General features: G+C 40.8%; 1 protein-coding gene across 1 annotated transcript in view; it reads right to left on the reverse strand.

Moving 5' to 3' along the window:
- Nucleotides 1–13,144, reverse strand: part of RYR2 (ryanodine receptor 2) — a 908,577-nt gene that overhangs the window by 548,426 nt on the left and 347,007 nt on the right. Inside the window, 1 exon segment of the mRNA XM_030194683.1 lies at nt 9,493–9,652. Within this exon segment, the coding sequence (XP_030050543.1) occupies nt 9,493–9,652 (160 nt within the window).

Consider the following 13,144-nt stretch of genomic DNA (forward strand, 5'->3'; position numbering starts at 1 on the left):
ACAATGTAAAATGAATAAGGCAGCTTGCAGTGAGCACTGCAAGCTGTATCATTCCTAGAAGAATACCACCAGAAAAAAAAATTGGTGGTAATTTTTCATCCCAGAAGCATCAGTCAGCAAAACAATGGTCCAATGCTACCAGGTGCTTCTTAAAGACACCAACATCCTACTTTCCCGATGCCTCCTGAATAAAAGCTTCCTTCCTGATACCATCTACTGTTCCAAAGACCCCCCCCCCCCCCCCATGCCCCTTTCACCATGAAAATCACCCAATCACCAAAAGCATCCCCACCTTTCCATAGCATTCCCCATTCCCCCCTCCCCCGGGGCCTACCTTTACTAAGCCCTAGTATCTAGAGGAGTCAGGGCAGGAGCAATCCCCAGTTGCACTGGGTTCAACATAGAGCCAGTGATCACTAGTGTTAGTCTGGTGGTACTACTGTTATGGAATTCCAGTGCCATTTTGAATCTGGCACCAGCAAGAGTAGAAATGACTGGGAAATTGCTCTTGCCCTGATCTCACTAGACTAGATTACTAAGGTGGACCCTAAGGGGCCTGTGGGAGGGTAAGTGGTGTCTTTGGTGATGGATCTTCAGGGTGGGGAGACATCAAGAAAAGAGCTTTTATATAGCTTATCTACTCCTACCCTTTCTGAGATAATATTTAACCATCTCTCTGACATCATGTGCACCTTTCTTTAAATTAGTCACCTTGTTTTCTAACTCCTGTTACTCTTTTACCTATCTATATGTTCTATCTTTGTTTAAACCCTACACTGTCAATTAAAATGTTCTATTACATATTGTGTTGACATTGTAAATAGTATACCATATACTTTGTAGTGTTATTTGAATATTTTTACTGCTGTAATTATCTATTGCTCATGTTTGATTTATTCTTCCTGTACACCGCCTTGGTGAATTCCTTCAAAAAGGCAGTAAAAAAATCCTAATAAAATAAATAAATATATATGGAGAGGCATCAAAATGGGGATCCTCAGGGCAGAGGGCATCGGGAGTTTGTACTTCTAGCATCATTGGGAGGGTGGTTTGTATTCAAGGCAGCATCAGGATAAATTACCCTCATATTTTATAAAACATGGTACATTGCAACTCCCATGGTGCCCCCCTCCCAAAAAAAAACAAATCTACATCCCCAAAACGCTCATATGCAAGTTGTATTAAAACAAAAAGGCATAACCTTTTGCCACACTTACTTGTCATACATTCATACTCATGTGAAATTCTTTTAATATAGAGAATAACTTCTGCACAATAGTAGAACTTATTATCACTTTCTATTGAATATACATCATAATTCAGGGTGATAAATTACGGATCATTCTTGAGATGGACTATTCATGTTTAAAGAATGGAATTTCTTTACGGGAAAATGCCTCTGAATGTCAGCGATCTATATATTTTCACAGATACACTGGGTCACTGCTCTTCGTCGGCAAAAAACCCGATATGCATTTATCATTCTCGTTGAACCATTCGTATTCTCAACGGTGTAATAAAGCAAATATTTTTCACTTATCTTAATGATCTCTGCCCATCTTGTTGTGTCAATATAACCACCCAACGGGGTCCCATTTTGCCCTTCCTTATGGGCATCGTCAGGGAAACTGGTGTGGTTGACACTTTCTCGGAAGAATGGCATTTGTGTTCGCAGCTGACAAAATTTATAACAATCTTCTCCAAATCCTCTTCAAAAAAATAATTTTGCAGAACTACAGGAGTCTTCTGGCAGATACAGAATGCCATAGACCTAGCAGAGATTCTGATGCGATCATGTAAGGCATCAGCAATATCAGCCATACCAGATTTCAGGCAAGCTGATTCTTTTGAGTCTTCTGCTGAATCACCCACATATTGAATCCACTGCAGATATGCTTTGGAAATTAAAGTGCCATATAAGTCCTATGCCCAAAACTTTAAAGGCCTGCTTGAACACAGATTTCAACCTATGATCATGAATATCCTTCAAGGTCATATCACCTTTAACCAGAATGATAGTCTTCTTGGTAACCACCATCACCAAGGCATCTATTTCCGATAACTTTCTTTTTTCCTTCTCCTCAGGAAAGAGAAGGTAAAGGTTAGCTATAGCTCTCTTAACTGAAAGGCCCACCTCAGGAGTATCCCACTGCACAGAAATGGAAGCTTGAATAGCCTGATGAATAGGAAACACCTCAATGGGTTTGTGAAACCCCTCCAGAGTGAGCTCTCCAGAAGAAACAATTCCTGGGCTGAAGGTTCAGAAATTTATAAGACTTTTGAAGCATGGGAAATTATTCCTGGTAATTCTTTTCTGCAGAACATCTGAACAATTATGGGGTCATCCCTATTATCCACAGAAATCTCTCCTTCTTTTAAAAGTTCAATCAAGGAAGGCAATGTCTTTAATGTTCTCATGGTACAAGCATGACCAGCAGCAATATTACCCCAAACCTCCAATAAAGTTTCAGAGTTATCTGAGAAAACCAATCTTGGCCTTTTAGCCTGAGAAAAGATACTCAACAGGACAAAACTATCACCAGGATCTGAAGAAAGAATGGATTTTTGAGCCTGAAGTGAAAGGAAAGCTCTGTGGAAGAGAAGAGGATTTTTTGGAAAAAAAAAATAAAACATGGAAAAGAAAATAAGATGATACCTTTTTTATTGGACATAACTTAATATATTTCTTGATTAGCTTTCGAAGGTTGCCCTTCTGCGTCAGATCGGAAATACTACTACTACTTACAGTATCATTTCTAAAGCACTACTAGACGTACGCAGTGCTGTACACTTGAACATGAAGAGACAGTCCCTGCTCGACAGAGCTTACAATCTAATTAGGGCAGTCAAACAGGACAAACAAGAGATAAGGGAATGTTAAAGTGAGGATGATAAAATAAGGTTCTGAACAAGTGAATAAGGGTTAGGAGTTAAAAGCAGCATCAAAAAGGTGGGCTTTTAGCTTAGATTTGAAGACAGACAGAGATGGAGCTTGACATACCGGCTCAGGAAGTCTATCCCAGGCATATGGCACAGCAAGATAAAAGGAACAGAGTCTGGTTAGCAGTGGAGGAGAAGGGTGCAGATAAGAGAGATTTATCCAGTGAACGGAGTTCCCGGGGAGGTATGTAGGGAGAGATGAGAGTGGAGAGGTACTGAGGAGCTGCAGGGGGGTGTCAAAGCAATACAATTTTATGGTTTATAATGGGCTAGTATAAACCATAAAATTGTATTGCTTTGACACCCTCCTGTCTCCATGTATATCTCTCTGTCTCTCTCTCACTTACCCACCCCCATCCTGCTAGACTGTCACTGAAATGCTTTGATGTTTCACTTATATATACTATCTGCTACCACATTTGCTTATTTCCGATCTGATGAAGAAGGGCAACCTTTGAAAGCTAATCAAGAAATGTATTAAGTTATGTCCAATAAAAAAGGTATCATCTTATTTTCTTTTCCATGTTTATTTTGTTTGATTTCTATTGATAGCCTTAAGAGTGGACTACCACGACTACCACACCTCTCTACTTGGAAAAAAATTAAAGAGCTGCTGCTTTTCTCCTAAAACCCCTGAAACGGTTATTCAGATAGCTGCCATGGAACAGAAATTTATTCAGCAATCCAAGAAGGTGAAACCATGGTCCCTAAGACACATAAGATTCCATGCAAGAAATACTCCCCATGGCAACCATTTCTTTGTGGAACCACCAGACTTGCAACCTGAAGGGAAGAAGAGGAAAAAGCATAACAGAAACACTCCTTCCATAGTGCTCTGGTACTGGGCTGCAGTGCTGAAACTCTGAAGCAGAGCCCCCTATAGCAAGCAAAACACCAGGGGCATAGCCTAGGGTTGGCAACTAGATCCAGATTCACTCAACAGGGTTCATACAGTCCTGGCCTTACCCCATTTAAAGCAAGGGAATTGTGGTTCTGATTTCCCCATTGGTTTCCCTAATAAAAGCAAGGCTACAAATCCCTGCATGCATTGGGGTAAACCCAGGACTGGATCAAACCTGTTGGGCTAATCTGGATCTAGTTGGCAATCCTAGCTTAGCTAGACACCCAATTTTGGGAGGGCTTGAGCCCAAATGGGTGGGTACATAAACCCCTACTCTTATCCCACCTGGCATCCCCCCCCCCCCCTCAGACAATCGGGGATCTCTTACTTCCACTCCCCCAACCCCCTGGTGCCTTTTAAGTCCTTTACTTCTTCACCGGCAGCAAGCAGTGACTTATATCTACTGCTTGCACTGCCCCCCCCCCCCCCCACGACCCTTCTCTCTGATGCAACTTCCTGGTTCTGTGAACAGGAATTTGCCTCACAGAGGAGGTTTGGGACTGGCACCAGCAGTAGGTAGGAGTGCCTGCTCATGGCCGGAGAAGAACTAAAATATTTAAAAGGTACCAGGGGATTGGGGGAGTGGAGGTAAGAGATCCCCAATCATCTGGGAGGGGAGGGAAGAGGTGCTGGGGGTCTTCAGCTGGAGGGGCTTGGAGACCTTTTCCAGCCACATCACAGCTGTGCCACTGAGGGTGGGCCTGAGCCAAAATAGGTGGGTCTGTACCCATCTGGGTCATCCCATGGTTACACCACTGCATTGCACTATACTGAGGCACTGCTTTTCTAGCACTACAGTATGAACACTGTTTAACAGTTGCCAATGAAACCTCCATTCCAGTCTCAAGAAAAAAGTAAACCAAATGCTAGGTTTGGAAACTACACCACTCTCATACCAGAACCCATTAGACAGATTAAAAAAAAAAAAAAAAAAAAGAACTCCTAAGGGAAAGAATACACCTGTATTGTTCCAGGTGCAAACATTATCAAGGGTGGAAAAAGCAACACCACTCAGACAGGCTTAAACTCACCAGACTGAAGACATTTATGGCTTTCCTACTGTTCTGCCAGAAAAACAAGGCTAGTAAACAAAAAGAAAATAAGCTTTGAAAGACTCCCTGAGAACAATCAGCAAGCAGCTCAAATTACCAGCCAGGGAAACAAAGAAGGTCCTGGGGGAGGGGGATTTCAGGAGCTCCCTCCTGAGAAATTACCCTACAGGAGTACCTGAAAGGCTCTGAGAAAAAAGCTTACATAAAGAAACGTATATAAATATATATAGATGTCTAACAGGTACTTTCATGGCTGCAAGAGTAATTAGTAAATACTGATATATAGCTACAGATCTATTTATATAAGTATATGGGCATACATACACATACTGTTTCAAAAAACATACAAACAACTATACAATGCTATTTCAATAAAATTTGGGATGTATCATGCTGAATAAATGTGCAATATCCCCCAAGTTCTATAAATGGTGTCCACAGATACATGATGAAATTTATGCGCACTGTTGCTTGGTGCGCACAAGTTAAATAGTTAACAAGCCAATCAGTGTTGATAATTGACACCTAACAAGCAATTATCAGCACTAATTTGACTTTATGCACATATCCCATAATGCATATTCTAGAAAGTAACGTGCTGTTTTCCAAGGCACACAACCCCAAAAGGCACACGATGCGGGGGCATGTCCAAAATGTATGTGCGCTGTAATCTGTACAGCGCTGCGTAACCCTTGTAGCGCTCTAGAAATGTTAAGTAGTAGTAGTAGTTATAGAATTACATCTAATTGTGCAGAAAATGGCTGTACATATGTGGACCTGCTCTGAGCAGGCCAAACTGATATTGTTCAGTGCCTAAGAGCGAATTTTGCGTGATTTTCCTCAAACCTTTACTGGTGGTTAGATAAGCTTAAAATGTATTGAGGACCGCCGATGTGCTGGAGGGTTTAGGGTCCTGCTCGGAATGTTGGTGATTGGGTCATGGTATAAACAACTGTTACAACCTGTATTGGACCTCATATTCCTTACTAGTGGGTTTTGTGCTCGGCCATTAATCTGTGATGTTTACCCTATGCAGTACTATTGGTCCCTCACTGGAATAGTAAAGAGTGTTTATAGAGCACTGGCCTAGTGGTAACAGCTGAGACGTGAGGGTCAGGTGACCAGAGTTCAATTCCCACCTGATCTATAGCTGTCCTGCTCCCCCACCCCTGTGCTACTGTTTTGGGACTAACAACCAGACCACGAGGACAGATGTGCTCAGGGAAGAGGTGTTTTAGGTTGAATATTGGGGATGGGATGGGATACATGGCTGTTTGGTCTTCAGAAGGATGCCTTAGCTTCTTTGCTAAAGTGACCTCATAGAACTTCTCCTTTGCCACATTGAAGGACGTCTTATTGCCTGGTGTAGAACAGGATTTCACATGTACAAACAGCACATCCCATGTTAACTTCCTAATGCACAATCTGATGGGGAATGGGCAGGGGTTGCAGATTATAGTTAACACAGAGGACGATAACATATGTAGAGTTAACTCTATCATTTTACATACAATGCAGTTAATTGACAAGAAGTGTATAGTCTCAGCATTATCCCCCTAATTCAATAACCTTAGGGGCCCTTTTACAAAGCACTCTAACCCAGAACTACCACTGGGCTAATGCAGCTGCTGGCAGTAGTTCTGTCTCGAATGCGCAAATTTCCAGTGTGATGTAAAAAAATGTTTTAAATTAATATCTTCGGATAATCGGTTAAGTGCCATTTAACAGGCCAGGTGCCATTCCTGGCCGGTTAACTGGTTTTGAATATCAAAGGGTCTGTTTATCCAATTCCTTTAGACCTAGTTACACCAACTTTGTTCTCAAGCTTAAAAAACCTTGATCTACTTATGCTTAATACTCAGATGCATTTGCTGGAACTGGACCATCCACTGAATAACTCTATCCACACCTCCATATGGTACAATCCCAAAATTAAAATAAATAACATTACCTTCCTTCTGGAAAGAGTGGGCTGACAAAAGGAATCTGGACTCTGGCAGATATTTTCAATACTACTACCAAGAATATTCTTTCTTTTGACCAGGTACAAAACAGCTTTTCCTTACCGACAATACATTATTTTTGATGGATGCAATTAAATCACTGTATACAAAAATCTAATGCTCTAACCTTGTTGAGTTCTTCAACTCCATCTATTGGACATCAAATAAAGATTCTATCAAGCAAATGGCATATAGTATCAGGCTTATTTGGAATATTACTCTCTCGTTGGTACAAAAACAGCGCTTCTCTATGAAGACTTTAGGAAACAGACTCTAACAACTAAATTCCTGAGTCTCTACAAAATTCTTTGTGGGTGTGAATGTTAAACCATCTCTCTGCAGCCAATTTCTTACAATCAGTTTTTTTTTTAATATATATACCACAGGGCTATTTGGACTCCCAGAAATATTATTGATATATTTATATGTTATCAATTTGTTTACACATGGTTTCATTTTTATTACTGATGTCATTGTAATGTTTATGATCATCATCCACTCATCATTATTCAAATGTTTGTTTATAATTCTATTCTCCATTTGTACAGTCTGAATACAAATTGCTTTATGAAACAGTTTATACACATTGTTTTCATCACATAATTCATATACAAGATTATTTATACAAATAAATGTTTTTATTACCTAATTTATTTAATGTATGTCACTATTGTTTATTCATTATGTTCTTGATTTTCATTTTTACGTAGATCAAATTGGCCCCTGATGCAGGCTTTGGTGTCGAAACACCGCTGTGTCGGGTCGTTTTTTAAGCCATGTATGAAAAACATTAAGGCCCTCCACATTATCTCACCATAGAATGAAGATATCATTAATATACCTTTTGTAAAAACAAATGTCCTTAAAAAGGTGATCTTGTAGGTACGTATCCTCAAAACAGGCCACATATATTGAATTTTATTTTTATTATTGATTTTTGCCCAGTTTATCCCTGTCAGATTTGCTTGTGGTTTTAACTGTTGGTTTCTTTTATCTTATTGTGTTTCAGTGAATGTTTTCTTTCCTATCATATATGGCATTCTTTTCTTTGTTTCGATTTTATGTTAACATTTTGTATTGTTAACCGCTTTGACCTATTGTAATGTAAAGACGGTATATCAAGTTTTAAATAAACATAAATATATAGCCCCTGTTTACTATGCCATACTAGCGGTTGCTGTGCGGCAATGCTGATATACCCAATTCAAAGTGAATGGGCTGTGTCGGCATTAGAGCATGGCTTGGTAAACAAGGGGGTATGTTTGCAATATCAGAAACCATGGATGCTCCCATGGCCATACACTTAATTTGCTGATTTAAAAATAAAAACCTTGAAACTGGAAATAATTTTTGGTAAGGGCAATACTGACCAAAGTCAAGATGAAGTAATTCTGTAATTTTCTGTGCGACTCCTAAATGTTTTTTCAGTAACTAACAGGGCCTCAGACTGTGATATATTGGTATATCAAGAATCTATTTCTAATGTGACTAATATAACTTCAGCACTTAAACATATGGATTTGTAAAATGGGACCAGCTGCATGTATGCTGGCAGCTAAACATAAAGGTTGCTGCTTCCATATGTATGTGCTGGCATTTGCAAGTGGAAAATGCCATGTTGACATAGTTCTTTTTGTGCATTTGTAAATTTGTGAAATGGCTGCACCCACTGTATGTGCAGGCAAATGCACATATACTCCTGCACTTTCTTACAGATATTTTACAAAAGACTGCATTTGACAGAGCCTTTGTAAAATACTACTGGAACAGAGCACAACCTGACCTAGTCATCTGAATTCCGATCTCAACATTTTATGTAAAATGGGCCTTAGCATATTCTAGACGTGGAGGAGCAGTCAAATGGTTAGAGCCATGGGCTGAAAACCAGGGGAGGCCAGGATCTAATCCCACTGCCACACCTTGCGATCCTGGGTAAGTCATTTGTGACCCACGGAGTGAAAAGGTACCAAAAGAGAGATAAAGGCTATACAAGTTTGGAGGGGTAAATTTGGGTAATTTTTATTTTTGAAATTTGATCACAGTCTATTACAAAACATGGCTGAAATTTTATCTGTAACTTTCTATGGATTCCAGAGATATAGGTGTTTTACATTTGCTGTTTTTCAAACGCATTTTCCAAAAAGCATACTTTTTTTAAATTGATGAACGTTTTTCGTTTTTAAAGACATAATTAGTCCATACCCGAGGCTGAAATTTTGCAGGACTATGCAACTGATATCCCTTTATCTTGTGGTATAAATACATAACATACCCCACTTTTGGTACCTTTTTCACTCAACAGGTTTTTAATTTGACTTTTATAATTTGTATAGTATTTGATGGATTATCATTTTTATTGTAAACCGCTTTAAAACTTGAATGAGCTAAGTTGTATATCAAATTAATAAATCCAATCCCTCCACTGTCTCAGGTACAAACGTAGATTATAAACCCTATAGGGATATACGGAACCTGAATGTTACTCACCATGAACTTCTGCAAAAAGCATGAGCTAAATCCAAATACAGGACAGGGTGCATAACAGCTTCTAGTAAAAATTTAGACATTTAGGGTTGGAGTATCTAATTAAACATACCTGATAATAGGTGCTCAACTCTTTGCCATTGGCAGTGAAAGTCAGTAAACCACTAGCAGTATCCACTAGGCAACCAATCTCCAGTCCATTATTATTGCGGCCCTGGCCAGGACTCATGCTTTCTCCTGCACACACCATATAGCAATTGCTACGTTTGATGCTGAATATAAAACAAAGCACACAAAATTATTGTTTGTAATACCTACCTGTACAGAAAGTATTGCATGATCTGAAAAAAGCAACATTTCAGTGTACAGTTTATTGGCAGATTCAGCTATAAAAGAAAATCAGGAAAATTTGGCTACTCCCCAGAAATGCCATAAACTTTGTATGCAGGGATGGTAAATTTCAAAGGTATTTCTGTACACAATGCAAGGTTTCATGTGTACTGATAGGGTTCCTGGATGGTGCACACCATCTATACAATATCCCTCAGATTCTATAATGTTCGACCAAATTTAGGCGCAATCCTAAATTGTGCCTGCAACTGAATTAGTTAATGAGAATGAGAATTAACACTCAGTAATTGGCTGCTAACAATCCATTATTGGTGTTAATTGGCACTAATTTGGAGTTGCATACAGAACTACCGGCAATCCCCCATTATAATGGGGATTACAAAAGATCATGAGAGAACTCTCCAGAGTTACTGAGGGCAGAGTTCTGAGGTTGTGGGTGGTAAAGGATCCAGCCTAAGGGGATGGGTTTCTTGGTAAATTGCAGAGGAAAATGTTCCTGTTTGTTGAATGACAGTATGTGGGGAGTTTAGAGTTAATAAATATTAGTGTTGGGGTTTGCAAGCGGTCATTGGTTACCTCTGTCCCCGCCTTGAGAAGAGGGGGTGTCCAAAAACTAAGGCTGACCAAAGAGGAAGGTTTCTGTCAGTAAGGTATTAACCAGAGACTACAGAAGTACTCCAGGTGGGAAATAGGGGGAACAGGAACAGTGAAGAGCTGTTCAGAGCCAAAACTAGTAGCCCAGAGAGGTACTCCTTTGGTAAGGTTACCATATTTTGTCCTCTGAAAAAGAGGACACGTGTCGCGCCCCTGCCCCACCCACACCACGCCCCTTTCACATTCTCACCCCGCCCTTTCTCACTCTCACCCCGCCCCCTGTCACATATTCCCCTCCCTCCAGGTCACATATTCCCTCCCCTCCCCCCATCACCTCCCCTCCCCCGGGTCACATATTCCCCTCCCCTCCGTCACCTCCCCTCCTCTCCCCTTACTTACTATCTACTGCCCTGGTGGTCTAGTGACCTCTTCAGGGCAGGAAAGAGCCCCCTCTTTCCTGCCCGGAGCGCTGCCCTTGCCCTGCATCCTGTTGCTGTGACGGTCTCGGGATTCAAAGTGGCCGGTGAGAGTTGAAGTCTCGTGAGGCCACTCCAACTCTCGGTGGCCATTTTGAATCCCGAGACCGTCACACAACAACAAGATGCAGGGCAATGGCAGCGCTCCGGGCAGGAAAGAGGTCACTAAACCACCAGGGTAGATAGTAAGTAAGGGGAGGGGAGGGGAGGCTAGAATAGGTCCACCGCCCACCCACTTGTTTGTCCAGAAATCCGGACAAATGGGCGGACTGGCAAAACCCGCCCGGACGCCCGAACATGTCCTCAAAAAGAGGACATGTCCGGGTAAATCCAGACATATGGTAACCCTATCCTTTGGAGGAATATGGACAGACAAGAAGGTCTGATGCAAAGGAAGATCTGCTTGCTGCATAAGTGCTGCAGGCACAGCCTTAAGCTGTTTCACCCAGAAAGGATGGGTATGAACAGCAGGAGCTGTAAATATGTACACATTATAGGATTACAAATTGCAATTAAGAAGATCCCTGAGTTTGTCTCTGGATTTATAGGTTGCATCTGATATCAAGTTGGATTACAAATTGGCTGTTTGATGAAAGACAGATTTGAACTGCTTGTTGCAGAATCTTCAGTCAAGTTCTGTTTATTTTGCATAAACTCTGGACTGGAGTCTTTTTCTGTAAGAGTGAAATGTATTTGTTCCCGAATGATTAAAATAAAAAGAGAGAGAGAGAGAGAGAGAGAGAGAGAGAGAAAAGGGTGTTGAGAAATAAAGCCCCAGCTCAAAACCCTACGGCCTTCCAGATTTTATCTGGCCCGGGCCTACGCCCAAGCTCAGGGTGTGTGACTAGTAAAGCAGCAGCTCTTTTGGACTGATTTGTTTCTTTGTGGCCCTGGTCTTGGGTGCCCCTCACCCACAATGAGCTAGCTGGTACCCAAACTGTGCTGAGACCAGGGTTACATACCTATGTGCAATTCTATAAAGAATGATGCCTAATCATTTCGAGTGAAACACAATAGGGGGTGCGACCATGGATGGGTCAGGGGCATTCCAAAATATGCCTTCTTCTGCAAACACAGTGTGATTGAATTTGGGGGTTGTGCACCCAACTTGCATGCCAGAATTGACATTAAGTTTCAATTGATATAAGTCCTCACACCCAAAGCTGGGCACGAGAATCTGCAATAAACACTGTTCTAAAAGAACTGAGCTGAGTGCAGATTTTTCCAGACACCTATTTTTCAGCACCATTTATTGAATCTAGCCCTATATGTAGATAGCCAATATGCATATAATTGAACATGTATTTTGGGAAGGCATTTCTGGGGGAAAGGGGTGGTACAGAGAGCATACTTATGCATGTGAAATTGTTCTCTTTGTGAAAACAGAGGTAAAGCCTGCTGGTAAAAAGTACCCTCAAATTTTACACAGAAGTGTTTTGTTTGAAAGTTCCCAACCCCCTCCCCCCATTATTCCCTAAATAAACTAGTATGGTTGCCATGTTAGTTCACTTGGCTAAGTAGAAATGAACGTCAATCAACAAGCTATATGTGATAGAATTTTACTGGTCCAGTCTACATATTTGTGATTAGCTTTCAAAATCTATGCCAACATCAACAGATCAGGTTCTATACCCTGAAATTAAAAGGGATCATCAAGGGATAAGTAGGTTAGGATAATTAGAATAAAGTTAGTAAATGGCGGTCTCATAAATCCTGTTATAAGGGAAAGGCATGGAGAGAGCTGTTATAGCAACATGCAATCAGAACTATAGACAGAAAATACTAAACTTCTTATCAAGTCATAAGGGCCAGTTCTATGGACGCCAGTGGGTGCTGAGCAAGTACAATATTGACCAAGCTTCTTCATTGTGTTCTGGGAGGGGCAATTTGTAGTGTTTGGCCCTCCCAATCATTTTGATATGCTGGCACCTATGTATCAAATCATAAATGTACCCCCAGAAATTCAGCCGACGGCAGTCAGCGATTTTAAAGGGCTAATCACCATCTGCTGAATTTGGCCCAGATATTCAATGCGTGAAATATCCAAGTACTTGGTGGTAGTCAGAAGTTGGACTACCACCTAGGCATAATTAGGACTGCTTTCCATATGGTCCAACATGTCCAATTAGTTATCTGGGAACTGACACTGAATAACTGTGGTACCTGGATAACTTGAAGTTTCAAGTTTATTAAATACTTGCTATCCCGCCTACCAGCAATGCCAACTAAGCGGTTTACAGACTGAAAAAAGAGAAGGAAAAAAAGACAGGGAAAAAAAAGAAAGATATAAAAAAAGAAGAACAACAACACAGCAAGCAGAGGGAAAGGGGGAGAATAATCATG

Source organism: Microcaecilia unicolor, chromosome 3 (assembly GCF_901765095.1).
Source record: "Microcaecilia unicolor chromosome 3, aMicUni1.1, whole genome shotgun sequence".
In the NCBI taxonomy this organism is placed as follows: domain Eukaryota; kingdom Metazoa; phylum Chordata; class Amphibia; order Gymnophiona; family Siphonopidae; genus Microcaecilia; species Microcaecilia unicolor.